The sequence below is a fragment of the Plectropomus leopardus genome, chromosome 8 (assembly GCF_008729295.1).
Source record: "Plectropomus leopardus isolate mb chromosome 8, YSFRI_Pleo_2.0, whole genome shotgun sequence".
Lineage (NCBI taxonomy): Eukaryota > Metazoa > Chordata > Actinopteri > Perciformes > Serranidae > Plectropomus > Plectropomus leopardus.
In genome coordinates, this window is record NC_056470.1 from 9,528,124 (window position 1) to 9,542,672 (window position 14,549).

At 42.1% G+C, this 14,549-nt stretch overlaps 1 protein-coding gene across 1 annotated transcript; it reads left to right on the forward strand.

Moving 5' to 3' along the window:
• Positions 1 to 5,882: 5,882 nt before the first annotated feature.
• LOC121947568 (transmembrane protein 26) lies at positions 5,883 to 12,995 on the forward strand. The gene is made up of 4 exons (XM_042492676.1): positions 5,883 to 6,076; positions 9,075 to 9,219; positions 10,820 to 11,377; positions 12,876 to 12,995. Exons 1-4 carry the CDS (start codon positions 5,883 to 5,885, stop codon positions 12,993 to 12,995), a joined length of 1,017 nt encoding a protein of 338 aa, XP_042348610.1.
• Positions 12,996 to 14,549: the final 1,554 nt, after the last annotated feature.

Genomic DNA, 14,549 nt, shown 5'->3' on the forward strand with positions numbered 1-14,549 from the left:
ATGAAAAAGCGCAGCCGCTTCCCAGTCAAAGAATGACCTAGTTTTGTACTTAACACCACAGCGTTGCCTCTATGATAATCACTGCACTCTCAGGTGTCTTGTCTTAACACATCCTGATTTGATCTTTTAAGTTTAACCTTTAAATGTTGTTAGATATTTAATTAGAAGACACTGTATCATGCATCTTAAACAAGTTTGAAAGTCTAAAGCTACATCAACCACAAATGTGGTTGTTAGATTTTTTAAGCAGGGGGTGGGGTGTAGGGGTGTAACCAAAATACAGAGGATTCACCCTCTGAGGACCATGAAGATAAATGTCAGAGCAAATTCTCCATAAGATTGTGAAGGTGTCTCTAGGGTCACCATGAATATTAGATTCATTAATATTTGCAATAAATTTCAAGGTTATTTACAAAATTAGGATTCATCCTCTTTGGACAACGATTATCATGTTATCAGATTTTTTAAATCTCATGTTTCATTGTAATGTTATTTGTATGGTGTCAAATGACTTAGTCCTCTAATATTAGTTTATCACAGTTACAGTATGGAATGGTTAAGGTTAGGAAAAGATGGTTAGTTAACAGGTGTGAATGCTTATTTGGCATTCACAGGAAACGTAAAGAAATCTTTTTTTCCCCTCTTGTTTCAGGGACAATAATGGAGAAAATTACTATTTTATTTCACTCAAATTCAAAGATTTTCCACTCGCACAGACACGTCTTTGCCTCAGTTCGTGCGGATGAATAATGCCCACTCACGACTTGTGAGTGCGTGTTTGGAACTATTTATTAGAGTATGTCAGCGACCGAGCTTTGAGTATTTGGACTTCTTGACTCCTCAGCAAGTGCCAAGCCAGAAATGTGATAAATACTTGTAGGTTCATATCTCACAGAGGCATGTGTGACAAGAGTCTATACGCTGAGAAAATACATCTCACACACACAATAATACACAAACAGAACACACGCAATGTCTCTGTCATCATATCAAGCATACACAGCAGCACAGCAGTCTCGCTGACAGACAGGAAGCATGTCAGAGTCAAAGGTCAGTTTTGACTTCAGAGTGAAGCGGTGTGGAATAAGATGGCACTGCGGGTTAAAACGGGAAAGAGAGAAGTGGAGGCTGACACATCTGAATTTACAGGCTGCATTGAAGCTGCGCCACTTGTCTGAGACTGCTTATTCAAGAGCTAAGTCTCCAGCATGCCTCAGACATGCTGCATGTACTCACCCCACCATGCACACCCTTATTCTCTGCCAGCGTACATAAAGATGTCACTGCTTGGTGCTCTGAAGACAGGCGTTATATCTGTAACTAATATACACAGTGATCATGCGTGTGTGGAGTGCGTTGTCTTGATTTGGCAGCTCAGACTCTGACTGTTCGTTAAACTTTTTTTCTGTCATTCTTCTCTGCAACCCCTTTTTTCTTTGTATGTTCATACATCGGAGTCATAAAGCCTCAAGAAGAAATATGAATTTTCGCTCAAGATGAAAAATTTTCAGCTCTCGCTGACATGCCTTTGTCTCACTGCATACCACACAGAACAAACACTTGTCTGTTCACATCCTAGCACTGACTCTGTATGCAATCTTCTGCTTCTAACATCTGCATTGCATCAAGTCTGAACACAACTTAAAGCTACAATAAATCAATGACTTTATATAATATAAAGTATAAATCAATCAATATTTCATATTCACAATGGATTAAATGACTGTGTAACAGCTATACCCTAGAGTCTGCTGTCCCCTTCAGCTCTATAAAGCTTCATACTGCAGTGCCTTTAAGGTCATTGTTTTGCTTTTACTGTGCACAAATTAAAGAATGCAATATTCAAAGCATATCTAGGCCCTTTTACACTGCCTGTTCAAGGCCGGAATATCGCACAGTCATGCTTTTGCAGAGGAGGAACAGAATTGTGTTGCCTTTAAGCCAGACTGGACTACAGACGGGACAGGTGTGATGTTTTGATGGCATATTGTACGTGAGACCCACTGCAGGATATTTAAAAAGCAGCCAGTAGACGAGAGTGGCCAAAAGAAACAATGTCAGCAGCCAAAAACCTCTGCAAATTGGTAAAACAATGAGGTCCGGGAGCTCCTTACCCTTCAAGCAAAGGACAAGATCAGCCGTCATGCAACAGAGAAGTAAATGACTGTTATTGTCATGTTATGCCATTGTTATAGTTTAGAAAGGGCTGCTGATGCATATGTTATATATCACACTTAGAGACAACACCGTTGTGTTAAATGTCACATCCATCACCCCTCTTTTGCTTCCACGATGCTAGCATGCTGTCTAAAATCACACACTGGAGTGTCATGATGCCACTGTTGTTTGGTTCTGTGTAAGCATGCAAAGGAGGCATAAAGAAGGGACTTTGTAGCAACCACATTACATGGCTGGGAAGGCGCCTTGCAGCTGAAGGTACTAACTCGATAAACAGCACTAATGACTGCCAAGGTGCTGACAGAGCGAATATGGTTACCTTGAGGAAAACTGGAGTGTGGGCGCTATGTTTGTGTCTGTTACAAAACCTATAATGATATCAGCGGTAACCACCATATGAGTGCAGTGCAGAGCAGCAACAATAAGCTAGCCAGTGCGATGAAAACTCCAGCACAGCTACTACAACAACAAACAGAGGAGCTCGGATTATCGCCTACACGGAGGATGCCATTACTACATCATATCGTTATAGCAAACAGTGGTTTGCTTAATGTTCTGCATGTCAGATATAGCTCCTTAAACTTTGGGTTCACTCTCACTGCACTCATCAAACATGTGTCAAGATGCAGCAGACAGCTGTGTTCAGCAAACAAAGCCCTGATGAACCCTGTATACTGCCCGCCCAGCACCGAACAGTGCACAGAGCGAGCAAGCTGGTGAACAAACGATGTGTTAATTTCAAACATTTGTGCACTTACATCTTACTTCCACTGCCCCCTAGTGGACAAAAAATCCAATAATGCAGGTTTAAAGCCTCATTGGGGGGAAAAATGCTATCAAATATTTGACCAATATTTCACACACTGATCAAATAATATGAAACATCCTGTCAGTCATTCTGTCCTTGTTTCCCTTTTAGGGTTTACTGAATTGACGTTTGTGGACAGCATCAACCCACGCAGCATCGGCACATCATTCTGATGCACTAACACACTGCACCCACACACTCAGGTTGCTCAGTGGGCCATCTCCATTCCCTCTTATTGCTCCATGTTTCTATGAGTGTTGAGGCCAGGGAGCGAGGCCGTTATCAGGGCAAGCAGCGCAGAGGCAGAGCAGGCATGGGTGGGAGCAGGGCAGGGCTGGGTGCTCTCTGAACAGGGAGCGCTGCAGGCCGGCTTCTCCCAGGGAGATAACTTTGTTCTGGGCCAGGAAAGATGACATCATGACGGATGGCAATGAAGATGTGGGCGCAGGGGGCAGGAAGCGTTATCTCCTACAATGGCACCGAGGGGACGGAGACACACACATACACGTATACACTTGTGGAACACACTACTGCTTGCTGATACTCTACTCCAGTGGACTTGAACAGCAGTCACTGAATGCGCACACACACACACACACACACACACACACACACACACACACACACACACACACACACACACACACACACACACACACACTTCTGACATGCCTTCACAGTCAGTGGGCCTAGAAGGTGGCTGTCATTTAAAAGGCAAAACGGACACATACAGGCTCGGTCAGAGTGTGTGACCGTTCTGGTATTGTCTTTTTCTACTCAACAGCATCCAAGAACTTTTGGGACATATACACCGCAGGAACTGATCTCAACCCAAATCAAGAGGGAGCCCAGCTTATACTGTAGGTTTGTACCGCATGCAACTGCTTCATACATATTGCATGAATTCTGCTGAGTGCATAATAACAGCATACAAAACTTTATCAGATTTTCAACAAAGAAGATAACAGTCACAGAGAGACCAGTCAAAAACAGCCATGGGAAAGTTATTTCATGGCCTTTAGTCCAAAATATGGGACATTAATAAAAGACAGAACACTTTTAAAAAGTTGTACCAAATGGATTTCTTATGGATACAGTAAAATAGATTCACAAAGGCTTTATAGACCAGTTACAAGCAATTCAGAATAACACACTTGGCGTTGCTCGGTTGTAAAAAAATAAATGAATAAAAATCAATGTGGCTGAAGTCTATCCTCCTCCATCACAGAACTTTTTAAAAATCATTTCAGCTCTTTAATTCAACAGTAAGACCCCTTCAGTGTCCTATTGGACCACTTACAACAGACATGGTAGATTTTTGTTGAGACATGTAACCCTTTATCAATGCCTTACTAACGTTCAATTATTGTGCAGTGAAAATCATGTATCTCATCATTTGGTGAATGCTCAGGTGCTCATTAAGGGTCCGAGTTGGATCTATAAACAATACTATTTGATAAATAATATATATTTATATGTCCAATTTGTATATTACACAATTATGCAAATACATGTAGCCTATGTTGTATGTATAAAATATTATATATGGCAATAAATGTACTGCATGAATTATACACAAACACACATTTTTATATGGGCTAGACATATATGGCAACATATGAAATTGTTCCAATTAAAATTTCCAATTGTTCAATTTCTAACAGGTTTTATATATAGTTTGTATATATATGTTTGACTTGATATGGAAATTCACTATACCTATATATATATATATACTACATTTCTGTTTCCCAGAAATTAAGTTTATATACAGCTGATTTGCAAAAGCAGCATGTGTGTTGAAGGGATCATTGTGCCCACTTGATTAAGTTTTGTTGTAGTACAGTGTGTAAATGTTGTTAAACCCTGTATAGATGGTGACTTACTAAAAAATGGCATTAACAATTGGCACCTTTCCTGACATTGTGTCTTTATTACTTGGTGACAGTGTAGATACAAGCAGGACACATGAGGAATGAGAGATCTGACTTGCAAGAAAAGCCCAGAACCTCAAACTGTGATGTATGGTTTGCATTTTAACCTACAGGCGACAATTTTCAAGTAGTCAAGTCATCACAACAATCCACAGAGATCCAGAGATCAGATTTAAGCAAACTCATGCAAAGCCTCCTGGAGTCCTTTAACACTGACTGCAGATCAGTCTCTCTAACTCCTGCCTGCTAATCATTGCTTGCTTTGAATTCCCCCAAAGCTCAGAAGCTTTTATCCTAAGCTGACTAATTGACAGCGCGGACTGCTTGCACACTGACATCATGCAATAGTTATTGATAATGAAAGATGAGCTGGGGGTATGATGATGTGTAATGATGCAGGCGGTTTACCGATTTTTTATGGTTGGTTTAGTTTTTGGCCGCATGACACTGACTATTCTGTGTGGATTTATTCCTTAAATTTAGTGCTAAATGCAGTCAAATGGAAGTGCTATCCATTCTTTCTCTGCAAAAGCTTTTACTGTCGGACATTAAGTTTGTTGCAGTAAAACTATATTAGTTTCAAAAGAACATAAAGGTTTTATTGTTGCAACTTTTGAGACCTTGTTAGCAAAGATTGTGCAAAAGTGTAAGCCCCAACTTTGAGCCATCCTGATAAAATGATCTGTTGAAAGGCAAATATGGTACATAAATTGGATTTTCCTCTTAGTTAATATTACTGTATGTCCCAGTATCTGAAACATCAGCAGTTCAGTCACAATCAAACAATCTAGTAATGGCTCTTATACAGTAAATTAAGGGAAAGGGGAAATTTTGGAATGCATCGGCTCGTAAATCTGTCTGAACCTACTATTTAATACTAAGATTTTAAGAAACCGTGGGTCTTATAAATTCTGTTCAGACAAAGTAAAACTATCTTCCATACAGGTTTTCTGTGGTGCATGATGTGTTGTCTCCTGAACGCCCTGCTGGCTTTGCTGAGTCGTTTCCTGTTTGCGGTCCACGGGGTGGTGACAGTGTGGCGTGTGGTGGCAGTTAAAGAGGAGCCGATCTATTGGCTGCTGCTGACGGGCGTGGCTCTGCTGGGCGTGGAAATGGCTGTCACACTGAAGTGCACCCGGAATGCAGAGTGGAAATGGTAACATTTAGGTCACATCATCTGGAGCTGGCATTTGTCCTATATTCCAAATTGTGTTGTCTGTAGCCATGCTAGCGGCTCTGTCAGGATGTATTTGGGCACAACAGTGCTTTTTCAACCCGAATGGCCAGAAAAATGTTGAAATTGCACCGTTCTGCACACCACAGAAAAGTTAAATTTGCTCGCTTTTATGTAGCAAAAACATTTGAATGTTTCAGTAATGTTTTAGTTAATGTGTAGTCAGAGTTAGCCACATACACCATTTAGTTAGTGGCTTTAAATACTGATTTTGGGAGGCACAATCCCAGCAGGAAAAACAGCAATGACTTGGTAAAAAGCAACTGCCTTGCCAAAACTATTGGTACAACAAAAAAAAAACTACATCTGGAGCCAAAAAGCCACAGCAAATACATAGATTGGTTGCTAAAACACAATTAGTTTTGTTTTCTGTTGGTCTTGAACGATGAGTGTCTCAAGCACTGGTCTCCTGTTGTCTGCACTCTGCAGCTTGGTGGGTATCTCGCCTAGATGTCATGCTATCCATCATCCCTTCCACCTCCCAACGCCAAAGTCAGCTTAACAATACGTTACTTTGGAAATGTTCATATGATATGTACACAGCGTACAAATGTTACATATCCATGGTTTGCATGTTTATTGCCGAAATCTTCGTCCGGTGATTGGTCTGTGCTTTGAACTTAGTGCTAAAATCAGTATTCTAGCATGCTAACAATAACAATGCTAACATGCCAATGTTTAGCAGGTATAATTTTAACCATTTTTGTTTCCAATGGTAACATGCTACTATTTACTAATTAGCATTAAATAGGAGGTACAGCTGAAGCTAATGAGGTGTCACTTGTATTGCAGATATTGGACAAATAAAAAAATTGTCCTGTTGGTGACTCTAGAGGAAAATGTTAGAAGATCACCAAAAACAGTTAAGCTTTATCCTTAATGGCTGTGTAAAATTTCATGGCAATCCATCCAACTTTAACCAAAGTGGTTGACAGACTGACCGAAAAAACGGAATTATCATCCCTAGAGCCATGCTGCCAGCACAGCAGAAATTCTACATGCTTTGATTACAGACTTTGACACCACAATAATGATAAAATTATACTCTGATCAGTTCAATCTAAGCAAGGCTACAGAGCAACTGTACTGGAAGGGTATTCCAGCGGTTTACATTAAGTTGTACACTCAAAAGAGACAATTAAAAAAAGGTCAACGTTTAACAAGTACAGGCTGAGACATCTCGACTTTAAGTCCCTAAAAGAGTCGTGTGTGTATCTGATTTTCATGACCCCCTCCCGAAGCAGAACAGCGATGTGCAATGCCTCAACCTTTCCCGCCACTTACACATATGACCAATTAGTTCTGCAACCTGACCTGTCAACACAAGATCCACGGCCCAACTCCAAACTGCAAATCTTATAATAACCATGCACTGTTTATATAATTCTGCCAGATAGCGTGTGATCTGTTTTGAGACATTTGAAATATTTGAAACTAAGATATTATGTTTCAAAATGAATATTTTTGTGCTCATGCCTGCTGGTAATGCACATCACTGAAGTGGCTCTCATATTCCAGCTGGCGCAGAAGACAGAGCCGACACACAAAGTCAGCAGTCAGAGGATTCAAACATTATAGCAATAAATGAAGTGATTATAATTCTTTTTATTATTTCATTTTAGTAAACTTATCATCCGACACCATCAATCCCATCCATCTAGAACCAAAGACGGAAATAAAATGAAGACAAAATACCAACTGCTAATCACCTTTTTTTGAGGCACCTACAGGTACCCGACCTGATGCAGGAATCAAGTCCCTAATATGTATCATGTTCCACAAACACTGAATCCAACATTTCCCATAATGCAACTCAGTCGTGTCTCTTTGTGACACCATCCCTGCACAGGAAATAAGGTCAAGTTAACCCTGATGACATCACCAGAAGGGTTAATTTCTCTGACTTTACAAAAAACTCCTTTAGAGACACAGAAGACATTATGTTTTCACAGTAAAGGAGAAAGTTAAATCAATGCGTTGAATTGTTTAAGTGCATTTTAAATGTTTAAACAACAAAAATGAACTTAATAATGTAACTGCTTAAACAAACATGTGTTTGTGTGCTAAATAAGCATGTACAGACCACCCACTCCCGCTCTTTTTAAAGGGGTGACATGAGGATTGAGGTGTTGTAGCCAGACTTTGTAAACCTGTTTTGAGTGGGAAGTAAATAACTTCTGAACTTGTAACTGTGCGAACACTTTACAACCCATCTGCCCAGGGTGGTGAGAGGCAGCTTGTGTGTACGGCCTGTAATATTCTCTGCCACTAAATTCTCTGTTATCCTCCACAGCTCTTTCTCTCTTTCACTGTCTATCAAAAACAAATCTATTCCTCGGCGGTGTTATTGCTCTGTCTCTCTCTGAGCCGATGCTCTGAGCCGATGCTCTGAGCCCGCTATCACGTCTCTGTCACAGTCTCTCTCATCCAGTCGGGGAGAAAACGTCTGCTGCTGGCTCAAGTCTTTTTTGACCAGCAAGATTTAAAAAAAAAAAAACAAAAAAAAAAACTGTAGAGTAAACATAAACTGACACCAACCTTTATTACGCGAGTCTCCAAAGGATATGAGCATTTAGTGTCACACCTCATTCAACATCAAGCTGCGTCTCATTCAGGAGCTGTAGCTCTCCGGCACATATGCAGTGAACATCCTCAAATGCAAGCTTTCTTCAGGCCTCTCTCTTTCTCACTGAGTCTTACTTTGAAGTCCTCTCCTCATGGAGAAGGCTTTGCACTGTCAAGAGGGATTTGCATATATGATGAGAATAATTGCCTGTCTGAAATTCGATGCTTCTTTTGGGGAAAAAAAGGGGACTCTTTCTTCTTTAGTGGGTGGCAAAAAAAAAAAGCATGCCACTAAAAATAGCCCACCCCCACCTTTCTCCACCACCCTCCCTCTCCCTTGGCGGTCCACTTTTAGGTTCTCCCCCATGGTTTTCCTCTACCTCAGTACTGTCATCCCGTCCATTTGGTTCCTGGAGCTGAGCCTGCTGCAGTCCAAGCTGCCTGTCAACAATTCCTCCGGCCCTGAGCTTCATTTGCTGGCTCGCATCCCGATCACAGCGGTAGGCGTCCTACCACAAAAACTGCCCTCGCCGCTTCACCCTCCACGCAGCCACATTAAAGCAACACCTGATATCAGATAAGATTTAAATCTAGCAAGGGGGTGGATAAACTATTAGTTGCAGGAAATGTGTAATAGACACATTGAGATGAAGTCCAGATAGGCTCCTGCTTGAAAAATTCTCAGATCTCTCCCCTTCTGGGGTGGTTTTAGTGCTGCTTCTTTCATGTAGGATTTGGGAACTTTTTTGCCCCTTGGCTGTGCTCGAGGCTGGGTGGCAGCTTTTGAAACTTGAAGATGTAGTGTTTTGGGAACGTTGGGAAATGTCATGGGGTGCTGTCAGGATAAACTCAGTGAACCCCAACACAATAAGCAGCAGGCTCAAAATCTATCAGAGCATTATCGAGAACAGAGAGGAGAGGCCTTGTTAAATGGATGACTGCCAATGTGTTTCATTGATTACACATTTAAAGGTGCTGTATGCAACTCTGGGGAAAGATAGATGATTGTTCAGTCTCTTTTCAAGGTCATCAAATATCTACACTTTGCATGGTAATTGGACCGAACCACCAATGCACACGGGCAGATAGTGAGACAATGGGCCCCTGGGCAAAGATATACAAAAGGCCCCAACACCTCTCCTACATAAAAGCGATTCACACAGGCCGTGTAGTGCGGTTATTTGGTGTCTCCTTGTTAGTTTTATGTCTCTTTGTGTCTATTTTTGTGTTTTTTGTATCTTTTTAGGCATTTTGTGTCCCCTTTGAATAATTTTTTGTCTTTTTTGTGCTTGATTTGCCCGATTTTGTAGTATGTTTGTGTCTCCTTGTGGTTCTTTTTCCCAATTTCGTATTTATTTTGTGTCTCTTTGTGGTTGTTTGGACCATTTTGTAGTTATTTTGTGTCTCCTTGTGTTATTTTATATGTCTTAGCAGATCCTTTTCATCATTTTGTCTTTTTGGATCCCTTTGTGGTCTTTTTTAAGTTTCTTTCCGTCCTTGTCCTTTGGGCCCTTGGGCCTGTGCCTACTGGGCAAAATTGACCACAAATTCAAATTGACCACAAAGAGAACTGTAAAGAGACACAAGATAACTACAAAAAGGGGCACAACAGCCACAAATAAACACAAAATGACCAAACAAAGACACAAAATTACCTCAAAGAGATATACAACTACTACAAATAGATGCAAAACCACAACAAGTTGGATTACAACTACAGAGAGATACCAAAAATCACATAAAAGATGTTGAACAACTACAAAGCATGTGTTTTGCTCTTATGTGGGTGAGATAGGGGGGCCTTTTGCATATCTGTGCCCAAGGACCCATTGCTTGATAATCCGCCCCTGCCTGGGAATGTGACTCAACAATCAACTATCTTTCCCCAGTGCTACATACAGCACTTATCTTTTTCACACACCAAGATGAAACATTGTAATATCTTTATGCTATGAATGATAGATAAAAAAGGAATATCAGGGGAAAGTCAGCAAGGATCCAAAGGGAATTCTCTGCTCTGTAACAAACTTTGAAAAATGAAGTGTCTAACTTGATGAATGCTTTTAAATGTAACCAGACGCTGCTGTTTCCATCACACAGGGCATCGTGGAGCTTGACCCAGAGAATTGGGTGGCAGGCCTGGAGCAGACCATGCTCATAGTGTTGGTTCTGGGTCGCTGGCTGATGCCCAAAGGGGACATGTCCCGCGATCAGCTCTCCCAGCTCCTCATGGTCTACGTAGGACTGGGGGCCGACATCCTGGACATCTTTGACACCTTTAAGGAACCTGAGGTCAAAACCAACCGAGCGATTGTCATCATGGGCCTGGGTCTCTTTTCATGGGCACTCATGCAATTTCCCCTGGTGCTGACCCAGACACAACCCCCAAAGGGTGAGCCACAACAGAGGAGCACAGGCGGTCGCTCCTGCTGCCCTGGTGCTCCATCGACGTTCACCTCCTGCTGCTCCAGTGAAGTGTGGAGCTTGCTGCTCACGGTGGGACTCCAAGATGGCCCGTTTCTGATTTACCGGCTCTACCTCATGGTACAAGAGCATGTACTTAACCAGTTAATGATATTCTTCACTTGCAAGAACATCCTCATTGTCCTCTTGGAGCTTTACAGAATTTTTGTGGTGCAGTGCGAGCTGCCGGTTGGGGTATCGGGGTTGGAAAGGTGTGCTGCTTTGGTGCTCCGGTGTCGAACCCAGAGGGGTAGGGAAGAGGAGGAGGAGGAGGAGGAAGCAGGTGGAGAGGAGCAGAGCTGTCATATAGATGCAGAGGGGGAGGAAGATCAGAGAGGTGTCCAGGTAGAGAAAGGCTCAAAATGCCGTGAGGCATGACTTTGGCCCTCGGGGGGCAAGGATGGCTTTCACACACCAAGAGAAAAGTCGAACCCATCTGCCATCTCTTGCATCTCGGCATCGCTCAGAGACAGCCTCGGCTCTCTGGAGGTTCAGTGACTAGAAATAGACCACAAGAGAACAGAATAATTCCCCCCTGAAAAGATCAGAGATGAATTAATGCAACCCCCCTTTGATAAAAACCTTTCTAAAAAGTGATGTTTCAGTCAAAGTTTCTCCACTGAAGAAAACCGGTTCAGCAAGTTTAACACGAACTGCCAATCATCTTTGATATATGAGAGCCTTAACATGATAGCTGAGGCCAAATCAGTGTAGCTTGGTGCTTTCCAGTGCAACATTTGTTTTAATCAGCAACAGCTTGGGGTGATATGATTTCATTATGTTGTGCATATGCATTTTTAATAAAGTGATGGTAATGATGATGGCTCTGACAGGAGACAATATATGGATTGAATTACTATGGCAGAGAAAGATGCTGATAACATGTCTTGCTTAATTAATAAACCTCTCCCAATAAAGCCTCAGAAAAGCAGAGTGCTGTTATTTTTGTTACCCTGATCACCATGAGATGGCAGTGTTGCCAAGTCAACCAAAGCACCACACAAACATACAGTGTTTACTTGACTGGAACATGCATGCCAGTTACATAGAGCAGAACGTGTGAGACAGCGACACTGTAGCACAGTTGAAGTGTTCAGCTGTTGGTTTTAGGCATCAAAATCTCCTTTTTGAGTCTTTTTGAAAGACCTCGTGATACACTGAGGAAAGGTAAGGCATGTGATAAATTAAGTTTAAAAGATTTAGTCACCTTCAGGCAGCTGCTGTTTAATGAATCGTCTGATGTTGGCAATCTAGAGACGCCTCAAACAGCGTAACAAGCAGGGTGTGAGGGAGCTGTGCTTCATTTTTCAAGGTTCATTTTCCTCTTGAGCACAATCAGCCCATGGAAGGTTTGAGAGCTCTGTGCATTCTTATTATGTCTGAAAAAGCACACTCGTGATTATGTGGGTGTCCGACATGATTCGCTCTCACTTTCGAGGTGCTTTTTGAGATATTCCTCCGCAGCCCATAAATGCGAGAGACTCTTTGAGAGCCCACAAGGACAGAGCAATGTTTGAGCAGAAGCTCGGGGTCTCAAGGTTTCGAACCACTTCACAGTGGGGACAAACAGCAGCGGCGCAATCCAGACCCCGATCCAGACAATACCTCTGCTGTCAAACGAGGGCCTGGATGCAGCCCTCCTGCATTTATGGATGACCCTCTCACTGTGTGCCTCTCACACCTTTTTGGGCAGGCTGGGAATGAAGAGCGGCAACGACTGCGAGTGGCAATTCAATCAGAGGCCTTTCTCATGCTTTGCTGCCCTGTATCTGTGTCCATCAAATTGCTGCACTTCACCTGGCCTACGAGATGAGGATAGCAGCAGAGGAGGCGCTGAAGAAGGGGGGCCTCTTTGTTTTCTCTCAATGAAAGAAAGGCAAAAACATTAAAAGCCAGAGGGAAGAGAAAGCATTTGTGTGTTTCTTCCCTCTGTTGTATGTGTTTGACTATAAAAATGCATAGAATATGAGCAAGATTTCTTAAATCGACGACTGTAGGCTTCCTCCAGAGGATTTGCTGGAGAGCACTACTTTATTTCCTCTGTTTCATCCTTGTGGCGGCACTTTGGTCTAAATTATTGATGCTGAATCCAACTTTTAAAAGAAAGAAGGGAAAAATTAATGGAGAGTCCCCCATTGCGATGTTGATTCTTCCAGCAACATAATGCGATCTATGCTCAGAGAGTGCAAGATAATTTACAAAGTCACTCCCAGGCCAAAATGACATCACAGCCGAGCCAAGATGAGGGCGCAGCTTCTTCATAAGCACCTGAGTTTTGGGAGAATCCGATATTGGTGTGACAACGTTGATGTGGGCAATACAAAAGGGTGATGAAAGAGCGGCTTGCTTGTGAAGAGAGTCCTTTTCCTCTTCAGATTAACTGCATGCTTTAACAAGATTGTGTGGGCATGTGGGAGGATGGGGATGTCAGCTGATCCACGGGCTGCCCTACATAGATAGAGAGAGAGAGAGAGAGAGAGAGAGAGAGAGAGGAAAAGAGCGTGGAAACTCAAAGCCTGCAACTCCACTGCACATGGATATAAAAAAATAAAATATCAACCCTCACAAGCCCTCGACTGAAAAAATATCTGTTCACACGGAAAAGAGTGATGCAGCCTCCAGGTGCTGCTTAAAAGCTCCTACATGTACAGCTCTGATTAGATCAATTCATTAAGCAAAGTAAAGGCCTTGCATGTGATATAATTTCCCACTAAATCTTTCAAAACTGCTTATGTGATCATGTGTCTGCGGACAAAGTGGAATGAGTGATCACTAAAACATATCATTTGGTTGGAGTGATGAGAGCATTAGTCATACTGAAGGTACATTTTATTAGTTACAGTATGGTGCTCAAACTGATTTTGCTTGATTGCTGCTCTCCCAAGCTCAGATCAAAGTTTAGACTCATTAAGTCTGCCAAAAGTGAAAATCAAAAATGCTACTTGCTGCATATTATAATGTATCTGTGTGTGTGTGTGTGTGTGTGTGTGTGTGTGTGTGTGTGTGTGTTTTGGAGACTTAAGAAAATGTACTCACTTTTATAGTTATGTGATGGCAGATATGGTTGAAAGCACCCAGGGCAAAAATGAGCTGCTGTGTGTATGTATCCTGTTACTTCTACAGGAGCAGTGTGTAGGATGTATTGCCATCTATTGGCGCGGCTGCAGATTGCAACCAACTGAATCGCCCTTTATTCACATGTATGTATAAGGAGAACTCAATCCAGTATTGGAGGAGGAGCGTTCATTCCTATTAGAGTTGCTTAGTTGTGCATGAGGCCAAACAAGATTTTCACCATATAAAATTACCTGGGGCCCGTAAAGCAAGTCCACCGGAAAAATATGGCAGTCAAGTGGCTTTTCGGTTT

Coding starts and splice junctions, on each gene's coding strand:
- LOC121947568 (XM_042492676.1), top strand. CDS start 5,883: ATGTGTTGTCTCCTGAACGCCCTGCTGGCTTTGCTGAGTCGTTTCCTG. Junction 6,077..9,074: donor CGGAATGCAGAGTGGAAATG/GTAACATTTAGG, acceptor GTCCACTTTTAG/GTTCTCCCCCATGGTTTTCC. Junction 11,378..12,875: donor AGTGCGAGCTGCCGGTTGGG/GTATCGGGGTTG, acceptor CTTTTTGGGCAG/GCTGGGAATGAAGAGCGGCA.